Source organism: Heliangelus exortis, chromosome 1, assembly GCF_036169615.1.
Source record: "Heliangelus exortis chromosome 1, bHelExo1.hap1, whole genome shotgun sequence".
Lineage (NCBI taxonomy): Eukaryota > Metazoa > Chordata > Aves > Apodiformes > Trochilidae > Heliangelus > Heliangelus exortis.
In genome coordinates this window covers 150876138-150903672 of record NC_092422.1, presented here as the reverse complement: position 1 = coordinate 150903672, position 27535 = coordinate 150876138, and the positions used below count along the sequence as shown (strand labels likewise).

The 27535-nt window shown below is 39.1% G+C and overlaps 1 protein-coding gene and 1 long non-coding RNA gene across 5 annotated transcripts in view; one reads left to right on the top strand and one right to left on the bottom strand.

The window, feature by feature from the left end:
- MGST1 (microsomal glutathione S-transferase 1) overlaps positions 1 to 25776 on the bottom strand; it is a 43170-nt gene extending 17394 nt beyond the window's left edge. Inside the window, exons 1-4 of one of the 4 annotated variants that reach the window (XM_071733012.1) lie at positions 25483 to 25772; positions 23135 to 23282; positions 21019 to 21113; positions 18027 to 18610 (exon numbers count right to left, since the gene is read on the bottom strand). In XM_071733012.1, coding sequence (XP_071589113.1) covers positions 18364 to 18610; positions 21019 to 21113; positions 23135 to 23275 — 483 coding nt within the window. In that variant the 5' untranslated portion in view covers positions 23276 to 23282; positions 25483 to 25772 and the 3' untranslated portion in view covers positions 18027 to 18363. Of the gene's footprint in view, positions 1 to 18026; positions 18611 to 21018; positions 21114 to 23134; positions 23283 to 25346 lie in introns of those variants that run through there. The other 3 variants (XM_071733010.1, XM_071733011.1, XM_071733013.1) reach the window with 3 other exon arrangements.
- On the top strand, positions 15307 to 17263 carry LOC139791149 (uncharacterized). The gene is made up of 2 exons (XR_011723787.1): positions 15307 to 15537; positions 16928 to 17263. It is a non-coding gene; the product is annotated as an uncharacterized lncRNA (long non-coding RNA).
- Positions 25777 to 27535: the final 1759 nt, after the last annotated feature.

Below are 27535 nucleotides of genomic sequence, written 5' to 3'. Positions count from 1 at the left end.
ATCACTGCAGTAACATCAGCTGAATTCTTGAAGCAATTACCTATGAATTGAAAGCCTTACATCATAACTAAGGACAGTGCACCTACAAAAGGTCTTACCCAAGTTTAAAGGACAGTCTCATTACAACAGTGTAAGGACATAATTTACTGCATATGGGGAATATCTAACAGTGAAAGATTGGGTTTGGTGCTATTGCAAAATCTGCAATAGGATTGGCAGTTTAGCAGAAATTCTTGTGGTTTGAATTAGATTTCAGGTGAAATCTAATTGTGAGCCTACTGACATCAAACTGTGTTGTCCTGTGCAGGTGGAAAACCATGTAAGAAAGCAACAGATGAACCAAGGGACAGATTTGGCCCCACTGTAAGCCTTAACCCAAAATTATGTTATTACTGCTAGCATCAATGAGATGACCTACACTAGCTGTGAATTTGAATGCTGCTGTGAAAAACTAAGAGAAGTACTATTTATCTTAAAATTCTCTCACTGAAATTTTAACATTGACACAATACTTTGTATTTGTTTACTCAAAAAAAAAAAAAAAAAAAAAAAAAAAAATGTAGTCCGAAACATACAAGGCTCAGCTGGAAAGAGTAACCCTTTACCAAAGCAAGACCTGGATTGAATAGTTTAACCTTCAAATTCTCCCTTTAAAAAAGGTCTTCATTTCAGCAAAAAACTACCAACCGATTGCCAGAGAACAGGAACACTTCTAAACACACCTCAGTATCCCAGGACTGAGTGGTACCTGCTAAATCCCCTGCATCATGCAGCCCACTTCCATTACATTTTCTTGCAGTTTGTAGTACTTGGTGTTCTACATTAAGACATCTTAGAGTAACCTGAATAATTAACAAAAAAAAAAAAAATTACAGGAGGGATCTTGTGTTCTTAGCTACAGAAAATAACTTGATAGGGTTCAAAAACTGGAAAAAGAACACCCCCATTCTGTGGCCTATTTTGTTTGGTTGGCTGGCTTTTCCCTTTAAAGAATTATGTTACTGAAAATATCATGAATCTTTGGGTCATGTGAGTTTTTTTGTGGACAGAGGCTGGATTTCAGCCTCAAGACATTGTATCTGATAGCCCATCCCCTCATATCTGCTCTATTAAAAACTACCCCATGGACAAATCATGATCCTAAGAGTTAGTTAAAAGTAACCTCAAACCTTTCACCCTTTTTGTACTCACAAAGTAATCTAAGCCCAGCACATTAAGAGAGACATCAAAGAGTTCCCAATGGTTTTTGTAGGTGAAGCTTCTGAGCCTCTCACTTCCTACTTTAGAGATAAGCCATGCAAAGACTTCATTCTGGCCTTTTGCCCCCAAAAGACTTTTTACTGAAATGTGTGTTGCAGTAGAAAGATAAATAGTCAGAGTTACAGAAATCAATACAGCAAAATTCAATAAATAACAACAAACGTCTACTGGACAAGACCTAAACTTTTACTGCGAAAGAAGTTCTTTTACTTCCCTACACTTGTACAATGCAGACAATTCTTTTGTACATTCTCACTCATAAAGAATATAACCTCTTTCTGAATTTAAGGCAAAATGTGACACATACGCTCCATTCCCTTCCTCAGAAACTTCTCAGATCACCATCTAAGAGCTCTTTGGAACCAGAAATTCAAATTATATTAAACCGCATCACACATATAAATTTAGATCACAAATTCACTTCAAACTATGGATGCAAGCTACAAAATACAGATCCAGATCTCATTAGCCTCAAGGTCTGCAGCTATCTGAATCTGACATTTTGACTTGGAGCTGTTTCTACTAGGGAGTCAGGAAAAAATTTCCTCATTTTCCATTTAGTCATTCCCAACATGTTTGCTTACAATTTTTTTTTCCACTCTGTCCCTGCACTAAGAAGCCATTGAGCCATCTGTAGTATTCAGATAATAATTTTCTTAGCTATAACCATATAATTCTGCTAATGAGGGCTACTGGAGAGTCAGCTATCTTCCCTTTTCCAAAGACATTATTATAGTTTGATCTTTTGCATATGCAGGCATCACTCCTCCTAATATATGTGGTTAAATGTGTAAGAGACCATTTCTTAAGGAAACAGTGTACTGGAGCAATGTATATAAATATCAAATGGCATAACTACCAAGAAATAACATTTTAGAGAATCTGAAACTGTTTACCAGATGGACAATATTCAGGCAGCAGTTTTGACTAAGAAAAATAATTAAAAATCAGTCTAGTAAATTGAAATATATTTTAATTTAATTTTTTTCAACCTATTGTTTAAAAGATGTTTTCACTTGAAAACCCACCAGCATTTATGATTTCTTATAAGAACTGAAAGAGTTAAAGTCCACTTAAAATAAATTAAATTCCAGGTTACATGTTTCATCGTTTTTTCCTTTAGTAGGAAACCACAAATAAAATTCCCTTTGGTAATTAAGTGACATTTGTTTCCATTTTCCAACTGAGACTGTGAATGAAAAGACCACCTTTAAATCCCACCCATCCAAAATACTCATCACAGCAGTAGACACTCCAAAGGGACCAATTTCAGATTTACCTTATGGAAGACCCTAAGAACTTAACATCATCTTGAGGCTCAAAATCAAAATAATTATTCAGTTAGCATCTGGAATATCTTCAGACATAGTATTCACATTGGCCTTTTCAGGATTTACTCAGTGTTCTCTCTGCAGAAAGGTGATGCAGGAATCTGCTTTGTAGCCTTTGGCATAAGGGTCCTTGTGCCAGCAATCTATACTGAGTTCATGCTTACCAACTTCTCAAATAAGAATTATATGTTCCATGTAAGAGACTCCTTATAGCTCTTCACAATATGACCTCTATGTGCCCTTTATAAACGTGCAGCCTCTGCTGTCAGCCTCTTCTGACACAATTGCCTTCCCATTCAGGCCTGAGGTCCTCCAGCAGAGAAGAGCCTTCTTAAATGGAGAGAGCATTCTGAAAATGCACTCCTCAGTTTGATGATGAAAAATTAATATGAGAATAAAAGAATTTCTGTCATTTCCTTGTATACAAGGCGCTTCTTGCAAAAAATCAATCCATGTCATTTTGGAACAGTATCACTAATGAAATTACCATAATCAAGAACTGCAAAGACATTGATTACTAAACACAAGGTTAATAGCAGCCTTAAATGATATTCTGATACTACTGAAGACTTACTAAATCTGGTGAGGGTTTCTCTCTCCATCATCAAATAATCTCACTGAAAATCTAAACATCTCCAGCTACAAGCAGGTGAGAAATCCAAGGTCATGGATTTACAAGATGCCACAATAACATAATAAAAATGCTGTGCTCTCCAAACCCAACATGAACTTGTCTTGCCAGTTCATTCATTCAAAAAAACATCCCAGTATATTTCCTGTCAGATCACCCACCCTCTGCCCTACAACAGCATGAAGCAGAAAGCAGGCAGCTCTTGTTGTATAGAAATAGCACTAATCATAGCTTTGTGATGGATGCAGATCAAATCTTTAAAGACAGATGATTCAAAGGTGTGCACAGACAGTATGGATGAAGCTGGAGCTATGACCTCATTGACTTCACCAAAATGATGTGTGATGTTAAAAGTAAAACACATAAAATTTTACTTGGATTATGCCCAAACTACTCTGTAACTTCATCCATGAAGGAACATGAATCAATGATCCTGCTAAGCAGCTCAGTCATGGATCTGTGCTGGTGGATAAACTTGTACTTAATTTTCATATGCATCTCCTAGATTCACCTGTCAGGTTCCCAGTACCTTAAATTGTACCATGTCAGTAAGTGTGCATGTAATTATAGATGCAATGGTTTTGCCCATGACACATTAAAACTTCACAGATTCAACCTGTTTCACCATTTTTGCAAATTTCAGAGGTCCAAGCTGTCTAATTATGCATTCCTTAGTTTACACATATTATCACTCCATGAACCCATAATGATTTGCACAACTGGAGCCCCTCAGCACACATCTAATGGTCATAGAGTAAGACCTGTACTCCAGTTACCCTGATTTAAAGCAAATCGTCCCCCAGTGCATATCATAGAATCATAGAACCATAGAATTGGCTGGGTTGGAAGGGACCTCAGAGATCATCAAGTCCAACCCTTGATCCACTCTTGCTGCAGTTACCAGACCATGGCACTGAGTGCCACATCCAGTCTCTTTTTAAGTATCTCCAGGGATGGAGAATCCACTACTTCCCAGGGCTTGAATGGATTCACTTCACTTGAAGGACCAGGACTGGACTGGGCAAAGCAAATAAAATGGAATAAGTAATTAAAAGAAGGATACATCAAATGAGACTTACAGGTATTTTCCAACAGGTAACAGTCACTCTCTTTTTTTCCCTCCAATAAGCTCTAAGGCAATAAAAAGCCTCCAAAGACCTTGCTCTTTTGTTAATGTCCAAAATGGTCTTTGTTTGCGTAGAAACAACGTAGAAAGCTATAAAAATAGGCTTAAATTAGCATATTGCCAAATTGGTCTACTGTAACAAGTGCTTTGAAGTCTGGCATCCTGACTGATTCCCCACAGGAAGTTGAGTACTCTGAAAACAATTAAGAACAAAAAAGGGGCGGGAGAGAGAAGAGAGGGAGCAGCAGAGTACAGTAGTTAAATTAGGCAAAGTGAGCCTTGGAATAGTCAAGGGACTAAACAAGCCATCAAATCACTTAATAATAGCACTTCTTTAGCAGTGGAGATAGGAAACACCAACTGGATTTTTAGAAACCGAGACATTAAGGGTTGAAAAAGCAGAATGACAGAAATTTAAATTAAATAAATGAAAATTACTTCTGAATATAATAGAAGGTAATAAGGCACCAAAACTGCCAGTAGTTAGAGTAGCTAATCCTGTATTCTAAAACTGAACCTGATGTAAAGCATTATGCAATTTAAAAGTAATAAACATGATCTTTGCTGCCATTTTACATAATAAATAAATCTTAACTATGTTTCCCATTTGTATAAAGCCTTGTGAAATGATGTTTTTGGTGTTAAAAAAATTGAAATGTTTGTTTCACAAGGATATTATACTGATGCAGTGGAATATATTCTGAGGGGGAAGGTTAAAATACGTTTAATAGGCAATACAGAATAAATACAACTGTATCTGAAAAACCCCACATGCCACACAAAGAAAGACCTTTCAGATTATACAATAAACATTTTACACCATGGAATATTTTCTCTATAATGCTGTCTAAACTGAAATGCATATTCACATACTGAAAATTGGATACGATTATAATGTTAAGGTACCATGCAGGGGAGCAACGGTATCTGTCCCCAAGATTATATGATATAGATTAGCAAAAAAGGTAAAGGTTTCACCAACTGTGTTTTACCAAACAGTAATGAAGTACAAATAAGATTAAAGTTTTACTCCAGTTAAGTAGTGAATCTCCGAGTAACTTATGGTTTTCCGGATCAGGTCCCAAATTACTGGTCTAAAGGAACAGGAGGCTGTGGTTCAGCTGATACCTGAACCTACACCTTTGTCTTCCCCATGCACAGTTTAGCACAAATACTCAAAAGTGACTTCTGTTCCTTTGTTCCTGTCTCTATAAGTCTCCTCTACAGGTGCTCCTGTACATCCATGGTGTGGCACCCAAGGGGCATTACTGAGAATGTACCTCTATCTCATATCTGTACATCTCATATGTGTAAGACAGAGCCTTAAGCCTCAAGAACTTCATTGTTTTTCCCTCTGTCATCTTCTGCCCCCTCCTTAAGACATGCACAATGGCTCCTCTCCCTTTTGGTTATCCCCACAAGTATTATGAAAACCTTATACTAGTTTTTTAAAACTTTGGTAACTAAATTTTGATAAGACTTGAGCAAGTAACCTTTCTAGTTGCCAAGACAAGATGTGGAATCTCCACCCTTGAATGTATCCATGACTTGGCTGCATGGTGCCTGAACTAGCTGACCTAATTGGACCTGCTCTGAGCAGAGGGGTTGGATGACATGGTTTCCAAAGATCCCTTCCAGCCTAAATTACTTTATGATTCTATGTTATACATTTTTACTTCAGGTCTCTTCCTTGACCAGCTAAAATATTTAATTTCTTTCAAATCCCCACCCAACATTTCTTATCTTACAGAAAAGAGTCCATGTGTCCTTCAGGGTACAGAGGAGATCTACAAAATTGAACTAGATATTTCTACAAGCATGTCTGCTGATAACAGGTAAGTTTTGTATTCCTTCCAAGTCTTTTAAAAGTCCTAAAGAGAAAGATATGCATTTATTCTTTGTTCTCTTGCAATTCAAGGCCCATACACTCTGTGAGAACTCTAAACACTGGGGTTGTAGGACAAGCCAGGGGACCCATGCTGACCTCAACATCCTAAAGAATCACCTTTATTGTACAGTAACTGTTCTTTGAGAATGTGCTATTATGGATGCCACTATAGAAGATCAGTAAGCATTATCCTGTCAGAATAGCAGCTTTGAGAAAATTCAGCTGCTTTGAATACTGATTTATGTTACTGCATTGCCAAATTTAGTAACCAAGTTAAAACTGGAGAGCTTGATACTGGCATCCACACTTCTGGCCAAACTAACATGTATCAGTTAGAGTAATGTGAAATGGGAGATCTAGAGAACTCTCTAAGAAGTATTTTCTGTGTGAGTCTTAATCTTATTTCATTCCTATCTGAATTATCTAACCATTATATAGACTTTAAAACAGCAAAACTATACAATGAAGAAAGCCTAAGCAGTACTTAGTAAGAAAACATAGTCTAGAAAAGCTCAGTCAGAGTGAACCCTGCTCAAGATGAGGCTGGAGAAGATTAGATATTAAGTCTTGCCTCATGGATGAGTGCCCAAACTTTTCTTGGCTGCCTATATAAAAAGCCTTCCTCATTTTGAAAAGCATCTTCTAACTTTCATGTCTTATCTCAAGACTACCTGGTCATCATGGGAGAACCTTTTTGTAAAGTGCTCAGGTTTTTATCACAGACAATTATCAAGTGTGGAGAAAGGAGCAGGGCATGATCTAGCCATGGCTCTGTGATGTTTGGTGGAAGAGATTTGAAAACAGAGTAAGTATCTACAGAACTACTCAGTTCAAAAGCCACCACTTGAATGTCACAATATCCCCTTCAAGCTTAAAAATCACCTCAGCTGGAACTCGCCTCAGACAGTATAAAACATCAGCATTTGTTTGCTATCATTCTTTTTATTGGTTGCTCTCAACTTTTTATTATTGCCTCTTCTTTCTTTAACATTATGTATTAATATTACAGTACCACCTATAGCAACAAATTAAAATTGCAGCTTCCATTGGAAATATGATGCTGTTATGCTAGGTTCTGTACAAATCTAATTGGTAATAAGATGTACTCCCTTACTCAAAGAGGCAAAAAAATAAAATAAAAAAAAAAGGTGACAGAAACAAAATCAAAGCAAAAAGAGGTGGCCCGGCTCATGTCACATGTCAACTGTAGAACAGGCTTCCTAACTACAAGTCCAAGATACCACACTGCTTTATTTTTTCTTTCGCACTTTGCCTTTTGTCTCTATGTCTGTTCTTACCTTACAGCTGAACATTTATGCTTAATACTGAGACTGTGTGTTTGTGTTTCCTACAACTCAGCCAACTTGTTCACAGGCAATTTAAGGAGTTAGAATTTGGTTAAGCTTCTATTCTTTTATTAATAGAAATTTGGAGACTGAAAACAAAAGTACAGAAATATTACCTGACTTTGTAAAAAACAAAAATGGAAAAGAATACAGCCCTTCTGGAGCTCCAATTATAAAACTCCCAGTTTTCATAAGCACAAGCAATCAACTGCTTCTTTTGGTGAGAGCTATATGTAACCAGATTCTCACTGTATCAAGGCCCTGCTAATAAAACCTATGTGCCAGGATTTGGTAACTCCCTAATATAACTACATAAAACAGGTGCATAAGTGAACCAAATGAGCCAAACTGCCTACAAAGAAAACTCAAATTCCCACTGGATAGGGCTTTCTTATTTACTCAAGTCAGTTACTGTCCTGCTAGCAGGGAAAAAAATAAAATAAAAAAACCCAAGAGAACTTCACTTTGTATGCACTTCTGGTCAGCACTAAACATCCTTCTGGGTAGCAAGTGAGAATATAGGAGATTTTAAATGCTTTCTTTGAAAGCAGAAAAATATCTCTTTTAAGCAATCAAGCTTTAACTGTGAGAATTAAAAATATCTGTTCCATATGTTCAAGTTCCAAGTAAACTAATATTAAGTATGTACAAGAAAGTTCAGGTAGGAAGAGCAAATGATTAAAACAGAAGTCCCTTGGGTCAAAACGCAAGAGCAGTGGACATAGATAAAGTACCAGGGAAAGGAGATGAAATACAAACAGGATGTGCTGTGGTGTCCAAATGAGATACATTAATAAAAAAAGTGTTGCATCATTAACCTCTCCATCAACTGGCTCTGCCAGGGCTGCACTGGACTTTCTATTGCCAACACCAAGTCCACTGACAGCACAGAGACCTTGGAGAATACGAGGATCTCAGATCACTTTCTGGTATGTTTGCCAGTCTCACTTCGATACTTCAAAATGGAGGAGGGAGAAAATTTATAATCCAAGTTAAAGAGGAACAGCAGTTACATTGGCAGCTGAAACCCAGCCCCATTTATGGGATGGGCCTCACAATACGTGACTGAGGCTGGTATCTTCTATATTGCTTATCTTAATGGTCAGTCCCTGCTTTTCAATGGTCATAGGTGTTGTCCACAAGTGGCACTGTTCTGTCACTGGTGCTGCGGTGGCTCTCTAGAAGTCATCCAGTGCTTTGGACCCCAGAGGCTTTCAATATCCTCTATTATCCTCTATTTTATCCTCTACTGAGGCCACACCTCGAGTACTGTGTCCAGTTCTGGGCCCCTCAGTTTAGGAAGAATATCGAGGTCCTGGAGCGGGTCCAAAGGAGGGCAACCAGGCTGGTGAAGGGACTCCAGCACAGATCCTATGAGGAGAGGCTGAGGGAGCTGGGGCTGTTCAGCCTGGAGAAGAGGAGGCTCAGGGGAGACCTCATCACTCTCTACAACTCCCTGAAAGGAGGGTGTAGCCAGGTGGGGGTTGGTCTCTTTTCCCAGGCAACTCTCAGCAAGACAAGAGGGCACGGTCTCAAGTTGTGCCGGGGGAGGTTTAGGTTGGACATTAGAAGGAATTTCTTTATGGAGAGGGTGATCAAGCATTGGAATGGGCTGCCCCAGGAAGTAGTGGATTCTCCACCCCTGGAGATATTTAAAAAGAGACTGGATGTGGCACTCAGTGCCATGGTCTGGTAACTGCAGCGGTAGTGGATCAAGGGTTGGACTTGATGATCTCTGAGGTCCCTTCCAACCCAGCCAATTCTATGATTCTATGATCCCAAAACAACAGTTCTGACCTACACCCAGACACTCAAACCAAACTGCAGTCCATTGATAAGCTTCAATGCCTCTATAATCAGTTCCATAATGATGAGCCCTGTCTGGCCTCCATGGCATTACCCAGTACACAGCCCACCAAATACAGCCTCTTCATCAGCTCCAGACTCCAGTGTTAAGCACTGTTGGAACTACTGATTCAGAGGGGGTGGTTCTAGATAAAAGAGAAGTCAGTATAAGCACAGTTAAATGTTATCTATAAATAACTGCACAGAAAATCCATTGCATATCCTGTAAAAATAATTAATCGTGGTGGTTTACAAACCAAAATATTTTGATATCTCCAATCAGAAAAATTTTTAAGATTTTTTGAGTTAGTTACAAAAAGTATTTTAAAAATGTTTATTCAGATCTAACAAGTTTTATTCAGTTTTTAAAATCACTATTTTTAGAGATTGCTATAAAAACCATACAGTTTGTCTATTCTGCCATGCTCATTCCATGTAAATTTGCATACAAAATTCCTATTAACTGAAAGAGTTAAAGGAAAAATACCACTTATCCTTATGTTGTGAAATACACAAAGCAAATGTTGATTATTTACTTCATGTGCTCTGGATTTAGTCATATGCAGTCTTTCATTTCCATGTCAGTGAAGAGGCCAGTATCTCCTTTGGCATGGTTTATACTTCCAGACACACACATAAAAAACACCAACAAGAATGGAAAAAAAACCCCAACATGGTTAAAAATACGAACCTTTTGATTGCAATCCCACGGAAACCGGCAAAAGGACTTGGGGACATGAAGCTTCTATTAGCCTGTTTGTTTTTAATTGACTAGATTTTGAGTTGACAGTGGCCCTTTCTGCAGTGTAGAGAACAAAACAGCACCACATGGCCAGCAGGATCCATTTTAAAGTGGTGCTCTTATGTCCCCTGCTGAGGATTGCACCATATGAGTCATCAGTAATGCCAAGTCAGAGGCCAACCATCAATAAACCTCTTGCTGGGATCAAGAGTATGTAAACAATGGACCAGCCACTTCTGTTGGTAGTTACAGTAGAACTAAAGGGTGTCACCTACCAAAATTTTTTTTCTCTGAAATTTTACGAAATATCATCTTTTATCTCGATACTGTGTTTTATAGTAAATATTTTAGCACAGAATGTATTCTGCACTTAATTAAATTAATGGAATAAAATAGACTACTTGTCTAGATACAAAGGCTGGGAAAGTAAATGGGAACTTCTCCATTCGTTCACTTGTCTCTAAATTAGGTCTACAGTCAACACATTGTAACCCAGATATCATAGTGATGAGAATTGAATAAACTGCATATACTCTTATTTAGTGTAGTTCAACACACCTGGGCTAAGCCTCTCTTCATAGATGTACATGTGCCTAGAGTTACAAATCCCTACAAGGGAAGCTCATTGAGAACAGGTGACTATTTCAGAAGGAAAAGACCAAGAGATTTGATTTTAAGGACAGTTGCTTTTCATAGAATCATAGAATCATAGAATTGGCTGGGTTGGAAGGGACCTCTGAGATCATCAAGTCCAACCCTTGATCCACTACCGCTGCAGTTACCAGACCATGGCACTGAGTGCCACATCCAGTCTCTTTTTAAATATCTCCAGGGACAGAGAATCCACTACTTCCTGGGGCAGCCCATTCCAATGCTTGATCACCCTCTCCATAAAGAAATTCCTTCTAATGTCCAACCTAAACCTCCCCCGGCACAACTTGAGACCGTGCCCTCTTGTCTTGCTGAGAGTTGCCTGGGAAAAGAGACCAACCCCCCCCTGGCTACACCCTCCTTTCAGGGAGTTGTAGAGAGTGATGAGGTCTCCTCTGAGCCTCCTCTTCTCCAGGCTGAACAGCCCCAGCTCCCTCAGCCTCTCCTCATAGGATCTGTGCTCGAGTCCCTTCACCAGCCTGGTTGCCCTCCTTTGGACCTGCTCCAGGACCTCAATCTCCTTCCTAAACTGAGGGGCCCAGAACTGGACACAGGACTCGAGGTGTGGCCTCACCAGGGCTGAGTACAGGGGCAGAATCACTTCCTTGGACCTGCTGGCCACGCTGTTCCTGATACAGGCCAGGATGCCATTGGCCTTCTAGGCCACCTGGGCACACTGCTGGCTCATGTTCAGCTTCCTGTCCTTCAGCTTCTTTATCCTTTTTACATTCCTGCCATAGGATGTATTAAGCTTACTGTGGGAAGGATTTACTTCTATATATCCTGGAACAGTTTCCTTAAATTCTGTTAACTTCATTTTACAGGGTGATTTTCTCCATAATACATAAGTCTCACGACTTAACTAGACAAATTAAGAAAATAATATAAACCCCCCTGCAAGGACATACATCATCTGACCTTAACCAGCTCTTTGTTGCCATCCATCCCTGTACATGACTCATCCCATTCTGTCACATTACCATTGACAAGGACACATAAAGCTACAAAAGAAGTTGATGGACACCCGCTCCAGAGCATTAGCTACCTTGCTCCATGCTCCTGAGAGCTGACTGTGCCTTTTGACAGCTCTCCAAGCACATCTCCCCATTTCTAGAATGAAACTGAACCTTTGCACTTTATTATTATTATTATTGTTCTCTTTCAGCAAAAAGGTAATTGGGCATGAAAAGTTCAAATCCATTAAATAAAAACTCAATTTAAAATATTTTCCATCCACCAAGCAAAGTCCTACTCATTAGGCTGACACCGTACTCCACCTCTGTGCCAAGTGGATCACTCAAAGATGCCCCCCACCACTTTCCCAGCTTTTTGTGTGACAAGTAAATCTGCTGTGCACAAAATGCTTTATAGGGCATCCCTGTTTTGTATAAATACAAGCAACATTTTTTACAGTGCCCTTACGTTCTCAAGTTGAATTCTGCAACTATTGAGATACTTTCAGATAAACTATTTGCACTGAGTCTCTCCTCTGGATATTGTGGCAGGCAGACACAGCTTCTGAGTTTTACTTCTGCTGTTTTACTCTAAGTTTTTGAACAGCCTCAGTCTTGATCAGATTACCCTACTGCTAAACACAAATCATAAAGTGATTTACTTATCAAAAACAGTATCAGACAATTAAAATATAAATTGCACAGTTCTATGGGAACCTTAGTAGAAGAATGTGGTTACATGGTGCCCTATTAATTTTTAAAAGCAGAACAAAACAAAATGTTTTAATGCCTCAGCCACAGTTTAAATGTGCTTTCACAAAGGTCACTTTTTCCATGAAGTTTTCTTTAGTACAATTTTACTGCGTAGAGACACTGCTTTGCCTTAATATCCATTATAAATTGCTTTCTTAAAGCTAGCAAAAAACCTCCCCCGTATAACTAAATCTGCCAAAGATGCAGAGCACTACTTTACTCTTCACAGGCGCAGTCCTGAAACCTGAGAAAAAAGCCAAAGAGGGACATCTAGTGGTACCAGTTACAAAACTAAGAACGAGCAAAGGGAGGAAAAAACCTATGGATCTGAGAGAACTGCTCGTTTCCCATCAGGAATGAAGGTAAAAGGGAAGACCAAAATTAAAGAAAGGAAAAAGTCTGATCACGTTATGATTTTCTAACAGATAGACAACTAAAATTGGCAATGTTCTTAACAATAAATTCTATTTGGGCAAAGAAGAAAGATGAAGCAAAACAAAAGGAAAGCTAATAGTCATTACTTTAAAATAGTCTAAGATTTGTTTGAAGAAAGTCAGATTCCTCAAGATGAGCTGAATCTAAATGAAAGAGCCATAAACAAACAATGCTGCCACAGAACTCCAAAGACCAAGAAGGTAATTGTACCCTGGCTTTCATTTGCAGACCAATCCCAAGGAAAACCAGGAGGACCCACAGAACTAATTTCATTTACCATGAAAGTACAGTTACATCAAACTCCATCTGAGGCCTGAGCAACAAGAGAAACTAAATTCCTGTTTGATAAAACTTCCAAAGGCTCACCCAGTGAGCAAATTATAAGATTTAGTGCTTATCATTTATATCAGCAATGAACATTTCATCATCCTTAAGTGCCCATGAAATCTTAGTGGAATAAGCCATCTGTCAGCTAGCAGGGCAGATCATCAGCACTGGACCCTTCTCCCAGCTGAACACAAGATGCAATCAACAGCAAACTCCAAGTTATTGGAGACACAAGAGAAGAGCTGAGGAGCCTGACATACATGGTCCCAGCTAACCTTGGTCCCAAAGAGTATCTGTATTTGTATAAACTGTGTCTTTCTCATGAAAACACTCCTTTAAGAGTACAGAAGGGACACCAACATGTAGAGTATGTAAAATGGCAGCCCTGGTCTCTGAGAAATACATCTTCTAAGATAGACGGTACCTACTCACAGGTTTAATGTGAAAATCCCATAGTAAACAACTTTGCTACCCAGTATTAAATGAATGAGGCTGTCATTCATTCTAAAATGGATCTGAAGCATCCTGAAGGAAAATGCAGTTTCTAACATCTCTATCAAAAAAGGAAGCAGATGAAGTTTTAGCTTTACAGTGGTCTCTTAGAGATTAAGAATTTTAACCTAACTTGAGCACATCTGTGGCAAATACATGTACACTGAGCTCCTCTCTAAAGTGAGGGTTAAAGAGACAAAGCTCAGAAATTCTTTCAGGAAACACAGAACAACCTACAGAGCTGAACCCTTTCTGCCCAGCTCCCATACAAACTCACTTCTGAAGGTCTCAATTTCCAGAAAGTATTGCAGAGAAAGGGATTGCAGAGAAAATTCTTTTCCATAAATTTGGAAACAAGTGTTGTTTGGAAAGACGTTACTTTCCATGAAAAAAAAACAACCAAAACCAAAACACTCTCTCCAATGATGTAGCTATGGTGTCATTTTGGGGGTAGTTTCATAGGCTATTCATAGTCATATAATGCCAACTCCTACCTCCCACAGAATTGGTCTGTGTTCCTTAGATGTCTTAAGAGGCAACTGATAGAATTAGCTATGGAGCTGACCTCACCCAGAGGTCATCCCCATTCTGATTTGTGGTATTTATAATCCACTTTGCTGATACTTAATGGCTGGACGCAAAAGGAAGAGCATTCTTAAAAATGAACTTACTTGGAATAGAGATAGTAAAGTAAAATAAAACCACTGAAGCAAAAAGCTACTGCCTCTCTCATAACACTTCATCTGTCTTCACCCAGTTTGCCACTTGGTGCTGTGCTAAACTACCATTAAATTATTTATTTCCTTTCAGTCCTTCCTTTTTTCCCTCTACTGTTTCTCAGACAAATGTTTGGGGTTTTTTTTTTTTTTTTTTTTAGAAAAAAGACAGGCTTCTTGGAACTTTTTCTTCTTAAGCCCTCTAAAGTCAACTATCACCATCACATATAAGACATAGAATAAAAGATGCTGTCATTGGTGATGCACCACTGGGATTCACTATCAAAGAAGAACTAAATACAAAACCTTCAATAATGGAGATTACATGGCCAATGCTAACATAATGTTCTCTAATGCATAAAAATAAATTATTTTCAAATGTGTTCCCATGGCACAAGCAGACACCTGGCGTGCAGGTCAATACTTGGAAATGCTGTGTCAAGAAATGGAGGCTAAGTCAGCCTCTGTTTCCCTACTCATATTGCATACTCAGTAGACTTTGAAGAAACTGTGCTGGGGATGTCATTTCTCACGATTTTATAAGCATCCACATCAAGATGCTTCACTCTGGGCTAACAAGGGATGAAGTACATCACTGTAGCATTACTTACAGAATTTATGACATAGGATGTTGCTTACAACTTCATACATTGCAAGCATGTGTCCATAATACAGTCCCATGTGTACATATTCACCATAAAATATATTCCTATGAATTCTTATTTGACAATATTATACAGTAAAACACTATATCTCACATTTGTCACACCTACTTTTAAAACAGGAGTGTAATTTTTTAGCATATTTTTTCAGCAGTGTACAGGAATAAAATGAAGAGTTCTTTTTAAGAGGACAGTGCCAGTTTAAAATATTTCATATTCCATCTTGCACTGCAATAATTTAATAACTGCCTCAATCAAAAGCAAACAAACAACAAATAAAGCCAACAAAAAGAACCTCTGCCATTTTTAAAGACTAAGTTTCGTGTGCATATATTCCAGAGAGCAACAATTTAACAGAACAGAGTGAATCCATACCTGTGTCCCAAAGTCTCTGAACGAAAATCATAGACCTTTCTGGAACTCATGCTGTGACTAAACTAAACTCAGCAGAAGGGCAGCCATTCCATGGCATATTTTCCACCAGAAGTCAGGCTGGAGGAGCTAATGATCTATTTTAGCTTCCAAAATCTGTGAGTGGGGAGTTACTTATCAAGATTTGGAAGTTTGAAAATCAATTAATACTCCTTTGCTTCACTTAAAATGACTCACAAAGCTGCATTCTTCTAAGTGTCCAACAGCTGGATTTATTTCACCATGATATTATCAACGAATGTCAACACAGACTTTCACAGCACAACTTATGTGGCATCTCAGTTGACAAGAGAAAAGTTGTTCCAAAAATTGAGTCTTGAATTGAAAACCATGCCAGTTTGACAACATCCTAGTTATTTTTAAAAGGGTATTTTTAACGTTTTGCTTTTTATTTTTTGCTTTTAGAAAGGACATACACTACAAGCACTTTCCACCAGAAATTTAGATTGGATTAGTTTCTGTAAATAGCAGTTAAGAGATACAGCTAAGCATGGAGTAATGACCATAACTAGAATTATTTTCAAAAGCCCAAAGTGATTTGAATTAGTAGGATCATAAGCTTTCCCTTTCCTATATTTTGGTGACTTAGGCAATTCCATCACTTCCAGAAACATCAACTCTGATTCTTGAAACAAATACCTTGGAGGCAGTGAAGTTTAGATATACACTTGCTTCTGAAAATAGCAAGAAAATGCTTAATGAATCATTTACAGTTTTAAACACCTGTTTGTTGATATGAAGTCGTACCCAAATGGCAAGTCCTAGCTCAGACCTTTTTGCCACTCACCAGCCAACTCAATAACTCATTGCTTTCAGCACATCTGCCTGCAGCCAAGAAAAGCAGGACAAAGGAACTCTAGGTAAAGCCACATAAGCATTTACCCAGAGTCAAAAAAATAAATGGATGAATTTCTTGCATGTTTCCACTTCCGAAAACAAAGCAGTCCATGAAATTCACTCAGAGATGAAATCAGCTAACTAGGTCAAGCTATGTCACCTAGCATTTTAAAGTACCTTATGGTCATCTGTAAGAGCCACTACAAAGACAGACAAACTCCTTTGCAGAAGATAGTAAAATGCAAGGAGTAACTGGCAGAGAGAGGAAAACTTGATGTTTCTCCAGTCACCTAAGATTAGTGGTGGCAATAACAAGCATAAAGAACAGGAATGAAGCTTAGAAGACATTGGTTTGATCTCTGTCTATGTGTCTCCCATAGACTAGCCTTTTGTGCACTTTTGCCAGGTCAAAAGCAGCACAACTGCTGGTAACAGCCGGTCATTTCATCTGAGTTACAGATTATTCCATTTAATCATTTTGTAACTGGACCCAATAACAGTCTGAAATCTAAAGTGCATGTTTTAAAAGGTGAAAATTCAGTCTAGCTCAGTAATACATTCAAATTAATAAATGCTTTTTCCTTTAGTAGTTCTGAAAATAGCTAACCTCTTAAAATTTATAGCAGTACAACCTGTGCAGTATGCTTCTCTAAGGCAGAGCCTGGAGAAATGCAAGAGCCATTTGACAAGGGGCACTCCAACACTTCCATGGAGCTGGCAGTCAGAGCTTGACTGAAGCTGTAAGGGAGATTTCCTAGATTGAGCACGTACCCCATCCTGATGCACAGATGGTATTTGCGGGAGCAAAGAAAAATAAAATATAGGTTTAAAATAAACGCAAGAAAAACAATAATACTGAATCATTCTAGGCCTTTCTAAGGGTTTCCATTTATCTTTCTGCTTCTCAGCACAAAGTGAGTGTGTGTTCAGGGCTTTGAAACCTCTGAGCAAACGAAAGGGATTTAAAACCAGTTTTGTTTCTAATGTAAGATCACAGAAATAAAGACAGGCTCCAGGTATTTCTCTTCAGAATATTTCTGTACAGAGGTTTGATGCAAAAGGAGTTAAAAATGCTGTTCCTGCATATATCTGGCAGTGACAACTAGGCTTGTCAGAAGAGCCTTTTTGATGCTAAAGGAAAGGACTAAATTTCAAATAGGTCCCTCTGCATGGTGGCTACTTTCCCATTGTTTTAAATGGATGGAAAGACACAGAGCTGGAAAGAAGACACAAGCTATGTTTGGAGTAACTTTCACCAGTGTCTCTAAACAGTTTAGCCTAAATATTTCTCTTCTTTTGAATCTATTCAACCGAAAGAAAAAGAGCTGCAATCCACTTTGGTTTTAATAAAGCCAAAGTGGATTATACAAACAACAATTTCAAAGATTTTTTATAAGCCTAGCATTATTGGTTATATCTTATTACTAAGGAAAGCATTCTTCAAAGAACTGTATGATTGGAATCTCTTCCTGATAGACAGTGACATGCTATTTGCTGGCTGCAGTAAGAAGAGTCAAAATGAAAACAAAAATACAACTACGCTTTTTTTCCTCTTGTCTTTATTGATTTAGAATTCAGAGCTACAGCCAAAAATAGTGCATCTGTAGAAAACTACCACACATGCTATCAATACAGCTTCATCAAATGTTTAGAATCATAAGCACTTGACAAATCACAAAGTTCAGAACATTCAATATAATATTTTGGTAATGCAGCTCATGAACAGGGAATACAGGGAGAGGGATTTTGTTTGGTTTTTTTGTTTTGTTTTTTTTTTCCTCCAAAAAGAAATATTTCTGAACGGGAACGAAAAGCCACTGCTTAAAATGAATTCCAGTCACCCCACAAGACTCATGCTGCCTCATTCAAGACATCAACGTACACAGCTGGAAACTTTGTGTGGAATGTGGAAGGGTACAGAGAAGTTACAACTCTGCTACAGGTACAACACTGAGCTCAGCACTCTGTATGCCATCGAGATGGTCACTGTATATCCAACTGCCCAAGACAAACCTCTGCCAGGCTGGGGAAGAGGGATCAAGTATGCAAAAGTGTGAGCAATCCTAGCCCCAGCGAAGATTCTGAAGTGCAGCAAGGCTGTGGACAGCTCAGGGCCACTAAGAGCATACAGAAGTCCAATGCCAAGAAATGGAACAATATTTTCAAGGTCATTCAGGTGGCCTCTGGGGAAAGAAGCAGAGTTGGTTTTCAGTGTTACATTCTGTTGAATAAACCACTTCAAGACTCATTATTTTCAGAATCTTCACCATATGCTACTGTTAAGGCCCTGACACAAATCTTGGCTTCCTTTGCAGCGAGGACCTCAGCTACTGAAATGACTTCACCCAAAGCACCCCACATTTTTAAGCTTCTGCTCTTCATCTTGAAAGGCAGTTTTTCTCCAGGATCTTGGTAATATTAGAGACCTACATGAGGTGTATGAGTGCATCTGGGTGGGAAAAAATGCAAGACAGGGAAGATGACAGATAACTAGAACTTTTCTTACAGCCTCTCTCAAACAAGTATCAATTAACCAGATGAGTGTGAGTGCAAGTCACATCATGGCCCAGAGACATCATGGCCCAGAGGGTCTATTCCAATCCCATAAATTCAGTTTGTAGTCTCCATAAAGAAAACTTGAAATAGCCTATTTATGAACTATTCTATCAAATCTTCATGAAGTTCACTCAACTTGAAGAACACTATTTTTGAGCATCTAGCAAGTGTGACAGTTATGCTTTTGGTTCATGTTCTTCATTAAAATAGTCAAAAAATGTTTGAAATTTTAAAAACATATTATTTACTAAAAATGCATTGAGACTGAGCTCCAGATCTTGATATATTCTTTCAAGCCTCTTCCTAAACTTCCCCTCTCCCTTTATTTTCTTAGAGAAATTATACTTCCAGTCAAATCTCCTGATTGAAACAAACTCTAAGCCTTATATAATATGCCCAATTTCACAGCTAACTAGAACCAGAACATGGCGATGTTTTGCAGCTGCTTTCTGAACTCATTTGTCATTACGAGGAAACACATAGTCCTTTTTTTTTTTTTTCTCCAAAAAAGTACTCTGAAGAAAGTGATGTCTTTTCTATCCTTACAAATGGAGCAAATTCCAGTCACTTACATAGAGAAGAAGCCATGCTAGATCTATGTGGCATTATCTGTTGCCATGAAGTTTGCAAAAGAAAATATAGTGAACTTCTGTTAACAATCATTGTTGGGAGGAAAAAAATTATGTTCAGACATCAATGGAGTAACTGGAACCAAGCCGACTTTCTATATCTGGGGTATACTAAACAATTCAGCAAAGTATCAACACAGGATTGGATAAAACAGTGTTTTAAAAATCTAACCTGTGTATATGATTCTATGAGGTGGTAGCCATTCTCTAGTATAGTATTTTGAGTTCAAAGAGCATATGGTGGCAAAGTTAGTATTGACTTAGTTGTCCTCTTGGAATTTACAAATAGAAAGGAATTACTCCTCACCAGAAAGTGTCCATTTTTACACAACAAGCAAATTAAATAACTAACAATTCCATGTAGCAGTCAGGGGGAGAAAAGTAAACTTTTGAGCATCATTATAGTGCACATAGATAAGACTCTTTTTTCTGAGACTTTAATCCAGAAGACACACACAAATATTAGCCTGCATGGAACCACAGTCATCTACATCTGCAAGGATGAACGGCTCTGAAATCAGAGCTGATACTTATTTTTAAAGTCTTCCCTAATGGTGGTTGAAATGAGAACAGTTCATTCACATTCAGTTTTTGGTACTGAAAATAAATATAGCAAATAACCTGTTAGATACATTAAGGAATAATGATATGGAAAGCGTTTCATTGTATCTTTCCTTGTTAGCACAGGCGTATCAAACAGCATCTCCAAAGTTAAGATACCAGAAACTGAAAAATTTGCCATCAGCTAAATAAAATTAAATAAGATGCTATACTTGGCCCACTGAAATACAGGTTACACTCTACCACAAATCTGGCAAAACAAAATATGTACAATGCAGGTTGCACGCTGCCATATTATTAATAGCATTCTTCCATAAGGCTGGTCAACTTGCCTGCACAACTGACACAACCTCAATTCTATTTAACAGAAAGAGCACAGGCTTTGACTCCTATCCTATACAATTTGCCAGATTAATGGTCTCATTATATCCCTGAAGTTCCATGTCTCTAATATTGTTTTACTCCTCTTTCCCCAGTTATTTCCTTTACAATTTAGGAAAAGATGCAACTGTTTGAACTGGTGTTCAAATTATAAAGCAAGCTCTTTTCCACTTAATGAACACTGCTTCTAACTTAACCAACTTATGGTTATATTTTACAATCTTCTTACCACTTCATCCATGCATAAAAGATGCTATCCAAGAGCTAGCTATTATAATCAGACAATGACTTATTATTTTTAGTACACATGCTGACCTTTTGAATATGGAATGGTTTGTTTGTTTAGACTACATAAAGCATCACAAAACACAAAAAGGCTTACCAATGAGAATGAGGTTAAATTAATACTTTGTTACAGTATTATTCTGCTAGTTAAGATAGTTTTAGAGAGTCTTATGCATTACCTGCGTACACGTTCAACATCTGCATCAGTCCTCAGGTACTTTTTAGCACTCTCACCTTTTCCAAATGATGCTGTATCTTCTGGGTTGGCAAATGCCTATTTGAAACAGAAACACACAAGAGACATTAGTGTTTTTTCAAGTCAAGGCAGCTTGCTTTAAAGGTCAATCTTTTACTAATGCCTCTCTATATAACCTGACATAACTTACCTGAAGTTAAACACGCAGGAAATCACACATTGTTCAGTGCATTACTGTTTTATTGAGTCTAGCCTGTATCTAGCTTACGTGCTGACAAATTAATGGAATTTAATTTACGTGTGTAGATACAGCCTTGTTCTAAGATGGACAAGCACAGCAGATGACTATACTCAGCATAAGTAAGGCCCGTGGGCTGAAGGATCATAGGGACCTGGAAAGTAAAATTACTGTTTAAACTGCATAAGTCTCTTTTCACTGTTCTTGACAAATTATCTGAAAGCGCTTTTGTATCCCTTCTTTCTTAAGAAATTTACACAGCAATAGCATCTCATCCTCCTTTGTAACCAAGTACGTTCTTCTTTTCCTCTCAGGTACAATTTTTTCACTTACATTTCTGTTATTTCCCCCAAATACTGTAAGACTCTATTTGAAAGCAACATTCAACTCAGTGCAGACTGCAGTAGATCTCTCCTTCTGGACATGTAGTATACACATGCATTCTCTGGACTGTTCATGCCATGCAGGAATAAGCCAAGAAAACCTTTTGATTTTAGGAGAGCCATGTGATTGCTTTCTGAGGAGTCTCGATCTCTGAAATATCCTCAGCCTCAAAATTCTGGAGACACGTTATCGGTATCAGTATCAGTTTAACTTCTCTCAATCTGCTTTCCTCCTTCTCTAACACTTTAAGGACTTTTTAATATTAAATAGGAAATTAAAATGGCTTTACTGATTTGTCTGTTTGTAGTATTACTGTCCATCATAAGAAACCCCAAACCATAAGTACCACAAGTACTTATCACCTGCATTCATAGGGATCATAACATGGTATGAGCATTAATACAGGACTCCACTCAGCCTACATATGGGACCAGTATGGCTGACGTGACAAGAGAAGAGGAAGCAAGGTCATGAGACAGATGTACGGGTTTTATTTTGAACATAGAAGACAGGCTGTGTGCTCTACTGTGTCTAAGACCTGAAGATCTATCAGAAACCAGCAGCAGGTCAAATGCTGTGTTATTAGGACTTCATGAACAACAGAAAAGTTAGGCTGGGTTCTCTTGCACCCAGCAGGAACAAAAAAAAAGCATTTCAACAAAAGGACTGCAATAAAATCCTTGAATCACACACCATCTTGCAGAAGCAAAACACACAAGAATAGCCATAGGGGGCAAACTCAGGGCTCTTTCAGGCCAGGACCAAGTGTTTGCAAAAGTGGCCATGAGCAAGTGCCTAAAGAAGACCAAGAACAGCAAACACAACACAAAGCTTCCCATGAGCGCTCTCATAAGCTAGATGCAGCTTCTGCATTATTTGGTAAATCTCAGTGGATCTTCCATATACTTATGTAGCCTATGTATCAATCCATATAAATTTTAACTGTCTCTCATTCTAGAAGAAAATGCAATTTTTTTAAAGACAATGACCTAACTCTAATTACAAGACGAAACCAATTAGGGATAGTAAAGAGCTTCAGAATTACTGGATGAAAGGACTAGAGTTGCAAAAAACCACACTTCATACCCCCTTTTCTGACCCTATTAGCTGGTCATTCATGTATAATGGCTCTATATCACACTTTATAAACTGGGTACCTTGGACACCAGCTTTATGCAGAAGAAAGTGGAAATTACAGTTATGAAAAAATCTTATTTAAAAATAACTGAAATGTTTACAAGGGTAGAGTAAGCCAAATGCAACTGTAAGATACAGTTTCATACTTATCTTACAGTTAGGTTAAACACATTGTCCATTTGAGATTAACAAAGAAGCAGCACACCAAACACAGAATATCATTAGAGGGAAGAGGAGAAAAACAACCCGTACCATTATTTGAAAGCTGAAAAGAAAGACTTGGGGTATCTCAGTATTTCAATACAAATTATTCTACTGGACAGAATTCCCATTTTCTTACCTTCCTTGTGATTCTGTAGTATGATGTTATAAGACTCATCAGCATCATTTTTAGAAGAACAATAGCTGTATAGGTGGCATAAGCCCGGAAGACGTCATTGTCAATTAACTGGGTCAGTTTAGCCATTTCTCCGCGTCTCATTGGCAACCTTTAAAGAACATGAAAGACAGGCTCACATCACAGCAGTCCAAAGTTCTGACAACAATTTAGGAAGAACAGCCATTTTTTCAGCAACACTGTAATGATTGCACAATTTTGCCACTGTGAAACGGTTATTTGCAAAAAAAAACCTATTTTCCTTGGTTTATTTTCATAATGGCATAAGACATTGAGATGAAAAATTATATTATAATTTAATATTTTCCTTCCATTGTATCTATCTTTTAAACTGTCAAAATATAAACCACCAGACCATTTAATGTAATTGCAAAACCAGCACTTAGTCATACTTTGGAAATAACTCAAGAAGTTCATTAGAACCAGTGAACTTCCCAAAGCAGTTAGAAGGATAGAAAGAATGGGATGACATACTTCACATTCTGTAGTGTTTAAAGAGGAGAATTAGTATTTCCTACCTTTTTTCTTTTTTGTACAATGACACAATTCTAATTGCACTTCAACTTTCAAAGTAACCAGTATCTTCCCACCCAGCAATAACTTGTGATCAAACTTACTTAAACGTGCATTTTTCTCCTTTGAGACCTTGTTCTTAAAAATTGCTTTTAGTATGATTCACGAGCAAAGATGTAATGACAAAAAGCAGATAACTATTTATGCTTTTATCATGGGACATTTAAGCTAATGAACTCTCTTTCCAATGAGACGGTATCAAACCCACAACCCTATGGAGGTGGTACTTTTTATCAACATCATTAAAGTTCAGAATGTGATCAGGGCTGAATGCATGTAAAAGGAAAAGCATGTTCACATTCAATTTGTGCTCTGCACAGAGTAAGGTTTTTGCTTCACCAAGTGCTTCAATCATACATTTAGTGAGTAGGAATCCATACAGCTAGTATGCCTCAGCTTCACTCATGACCAAAATAAATGTACCTTTTGTTACAGCCTACTTTGTTATTTCCTATGATATCGCTTTAATGACAGTAGTAAAAAAAGTTTGTAATTTTTGTAAAATTAAAAAAATCGAATTTATTACAGCTCTAACAAACTCTCAAGTTTCTCTCAGCATGGAGTCACTGCTAGCAATAGGCAAACACAGGAAAGTGGGCAAACGAAGAGCACTAGAAGACTTGCTCTGAAGGCACATCCTTGGTGGGGAGGTGGGCAGGATGGAGGTAAGCAGCTGTTCCCCCAGTGAAACAAATCCAGCCCGGCCTGGCCTGCCTGGCTGTGGTGACAGGATTTTGCTCCCTCTTTTAGCCTTTCCAAAACAGTGCACACAGCCACCAGGCCAAGCACAAGGTCTAATTTTAGGGATTATGAGAAATTCAGAGTAATTTTACTCCCTTTCACTTCACAGTACAGCAGTTCTCAAGATAAACCAGCGATTTGGTAAAGATCTCTTTCAGCAGTTTCTACAGAAACTGCACAGTTTCGCACAAGAAAAAGAAAGTAAAACTGCAGCTTCCGAGTGGTTTTCCTTAACTGGATTTTAAAGCTGTGCTGAAAATACCGCCAAGAACAAAGTTGTGGGAAACTTGTGCACCAACATCTCTAAGTTCCTCCTACTGGAACCACACCACAGTTACCATTTTCCCTACTTGTAGGGTTGGCCTCTTCCAACTCTCATAAAGCCCCAGCCTCACCTTCACTACGAAGAGGAAGTACAGTAAGGATTTTGCAGGTTTCACTCTAGAAGGAAGGCAAAAAAATAACCACCACCCCACACACACACTTCCAAAGCAGCACAGGGCTTTAAAGCACCTGCTCAGTAAGATTACAAACACCCTGACCTGCAAAGTCAAAAAGATGTCTCGCTGGGGTGCAAACGCAAAACACAGGCCTGGTGAAGTGCACGGGTCTGGATCTCCATGTGCTCATCAGCGACCTGACCGCACGATGGTTCCACTTCGTGCTGCCAAGGGAGGGGACGGCTCCGCACCACAGGCACCCGCCCCGCACCCAGCCCCAGCCCCGGCCCCGATCTCCACGGGCACCGGGCCGCCCCCCACACCGCCCCCCGCCTGCGCCGGCTGAGGAGAAGCAACCCCCGCCATTTCCTGAGCCCCCCAAGACCTCTCTCTCCCCGCACCCGCCGACGGTTTCGCTCTCGGAGAGCGGCGGAGTAACGGTGGCAAGCAGAGGGGGGGGGGGGGGGGGGGGCCGGGCGGCGAGACCTTCCGCTCCCACCCGGCAGCGACAGCGGCCACCGCGCAGAGCCCACGCACCTCGCCCGCGTCCCTTCGGAGAGCCCACGCACCCCAGCAACCGCCGCTGCTCCCGGCTGGCCACTGAGCCTCCGCCCGGCCCGGGGCCCAGCCCCGCCTCGCCTCGCCCCCTTCGGGCACGGAGGCGGCTCCCGGCTGGGCTCGCTGTGAGGCCTGGCAGCCGCTGCTCAGCCCGCCGCGGAGCCGCTGGGGCAGGTGTCGTGGCGGGCAGACCACCGAGCCGGTCGCGGGTGGCCCACCCAGATTTCAGGCCCAGACCCCAGCTAAACAGTACCTGGGAGGCAAAGAAAGAAAATCGGGAAAAGCAAACAAGATTAAAAAGAGGGGGAAAAAAAAAAAAAAAAAAAAAAAAAAAAAAAAAAAAGAAGCAAGCACTGCGGGCTGAGCAGCCTTGGACTTTGAGACTAGAAACGCGCTTTGCCCCCCGATTACACAAACTCCCAAGCAGGCTCGGAGCTTACCTGAGAAGCTATAGAAAAGACCAAAAGTCTCAGTACTTTGGGCCTCTCTGTTGTTTCGGTGGATCTGGACTATCAGTAAAGGAGGAAAGTCCAGAAATGCTCGCATTGCAAAGCCGTCAGTGCTGCTCCAGTCAATGTTCATCACACTGCTTTGCAAAGTGTAATAGAAAATGAAGGAGCTGAAGGGCTGGCCTGAGACTTCTCCTGGAGGCACACTAGGACGTGATGAAAGGAGGAGATGTGGTGTCCGAGCTTCCCACAGCTTCCTCAGGGAAAATTAGGCCATTCCCAGAGCCCTCCTCAGGACCAGAGCAACGCTTGAGACTAAGCAGCTAATGAGAAGCAACTGAAGGAGACGGGGTGATCAGGTGCCAAGTTAAGATTTCAGAAATAACTCTAAAGATAAGGATGAAGTCAAAAAGTTACACAATTTTTAAAGCTGCATTGTTATGGGAAAATTACTTTTAGGTGTGTATGTATATTCAAGCATTCATGGCTGTTACTTCTGTGCTTCATGTCATGTCACGTCACATATGTGTGTGTGCAGGCATTTGTGACTCAGAGCAAAACTTCAGCAACCTTTGTTCTCACTAAGGAAACAGTAAATAGTATTTCCACTGAAGTCAACAAAACAATTGGCATGAGCATGGATCCATCCCAGTGATTTTTTGTTTTGTTTTGTTTTTTTAAAAAAGGAAGCATTTCTGCAGCTCATAACTTAGTTCAAGGGAGGAATTATTTCTTCCTAACTTTGGACACAACCTAACACACCATATATCCCAGTCACATACTGTAATTGGTGCTATTGCAATGAAACTATATTTTCTTTCTCATTTTTTTTTAGTCCTTACCCAAAGCAAGTTTAAAAAGAAGCCAGACCTATTAACAAGAGTTAAGCTGAACACACTTTATTATATTTGAGAAAGTGGTAATTGTTTTATATGTAGTCCTCAGAACTAGACCTGAAAATACCAGAAAGCCAAGGGAAAGGCCACTGCCGTCAGTTGTAGGTAGGATATAATGCAGCAAGAAGTTCTACAAAAAACACCCTTTATTTTGCATTTCACATTCCTGTTTTGCAGAATCTGGAAATCTAGATTTATTTATGTGATCTTAAAACATACATCTGAAATTGGAAAAGTTTGTATGTTCCCAGTCTTTGAATTTTGAGACCCACACTTCAGTAATTCTTTCATTCCATCATTAAACTCCCCAAATTCTTAGATGGTAAATATCTAAGAAGGTCTAAGGAAAGGGGAGGGCAAGAAGAAGAGAGGGAAAAGAGGAGGGAAGGAAGAAAGGAAAAGAAAGAAAAAATAAAGGAAAAGAGATCAAAATAATTTTTAAAGGAAGAAAGGAAAAGGAGAAAAGGAAAATGGAGGAAAAAAAGGAAAAGGAAGGAAAAAGAAAATAAAAAAGAAAAGAAAAATGAAAGGTAGGAAAGGAAAAGGTGGAAAAGAAAAAGGGAAAGGAGGAAAAGGACAAAAGGAAAAGGAGATGGAGGGAAAAGAGAAAAGGAAAAAAAGGAAGACAGGAAAAGGAAATGGAGGAAAAGGAGAAGTGTAAGAGGAAATTAAGGAAAAAGAAAAAGA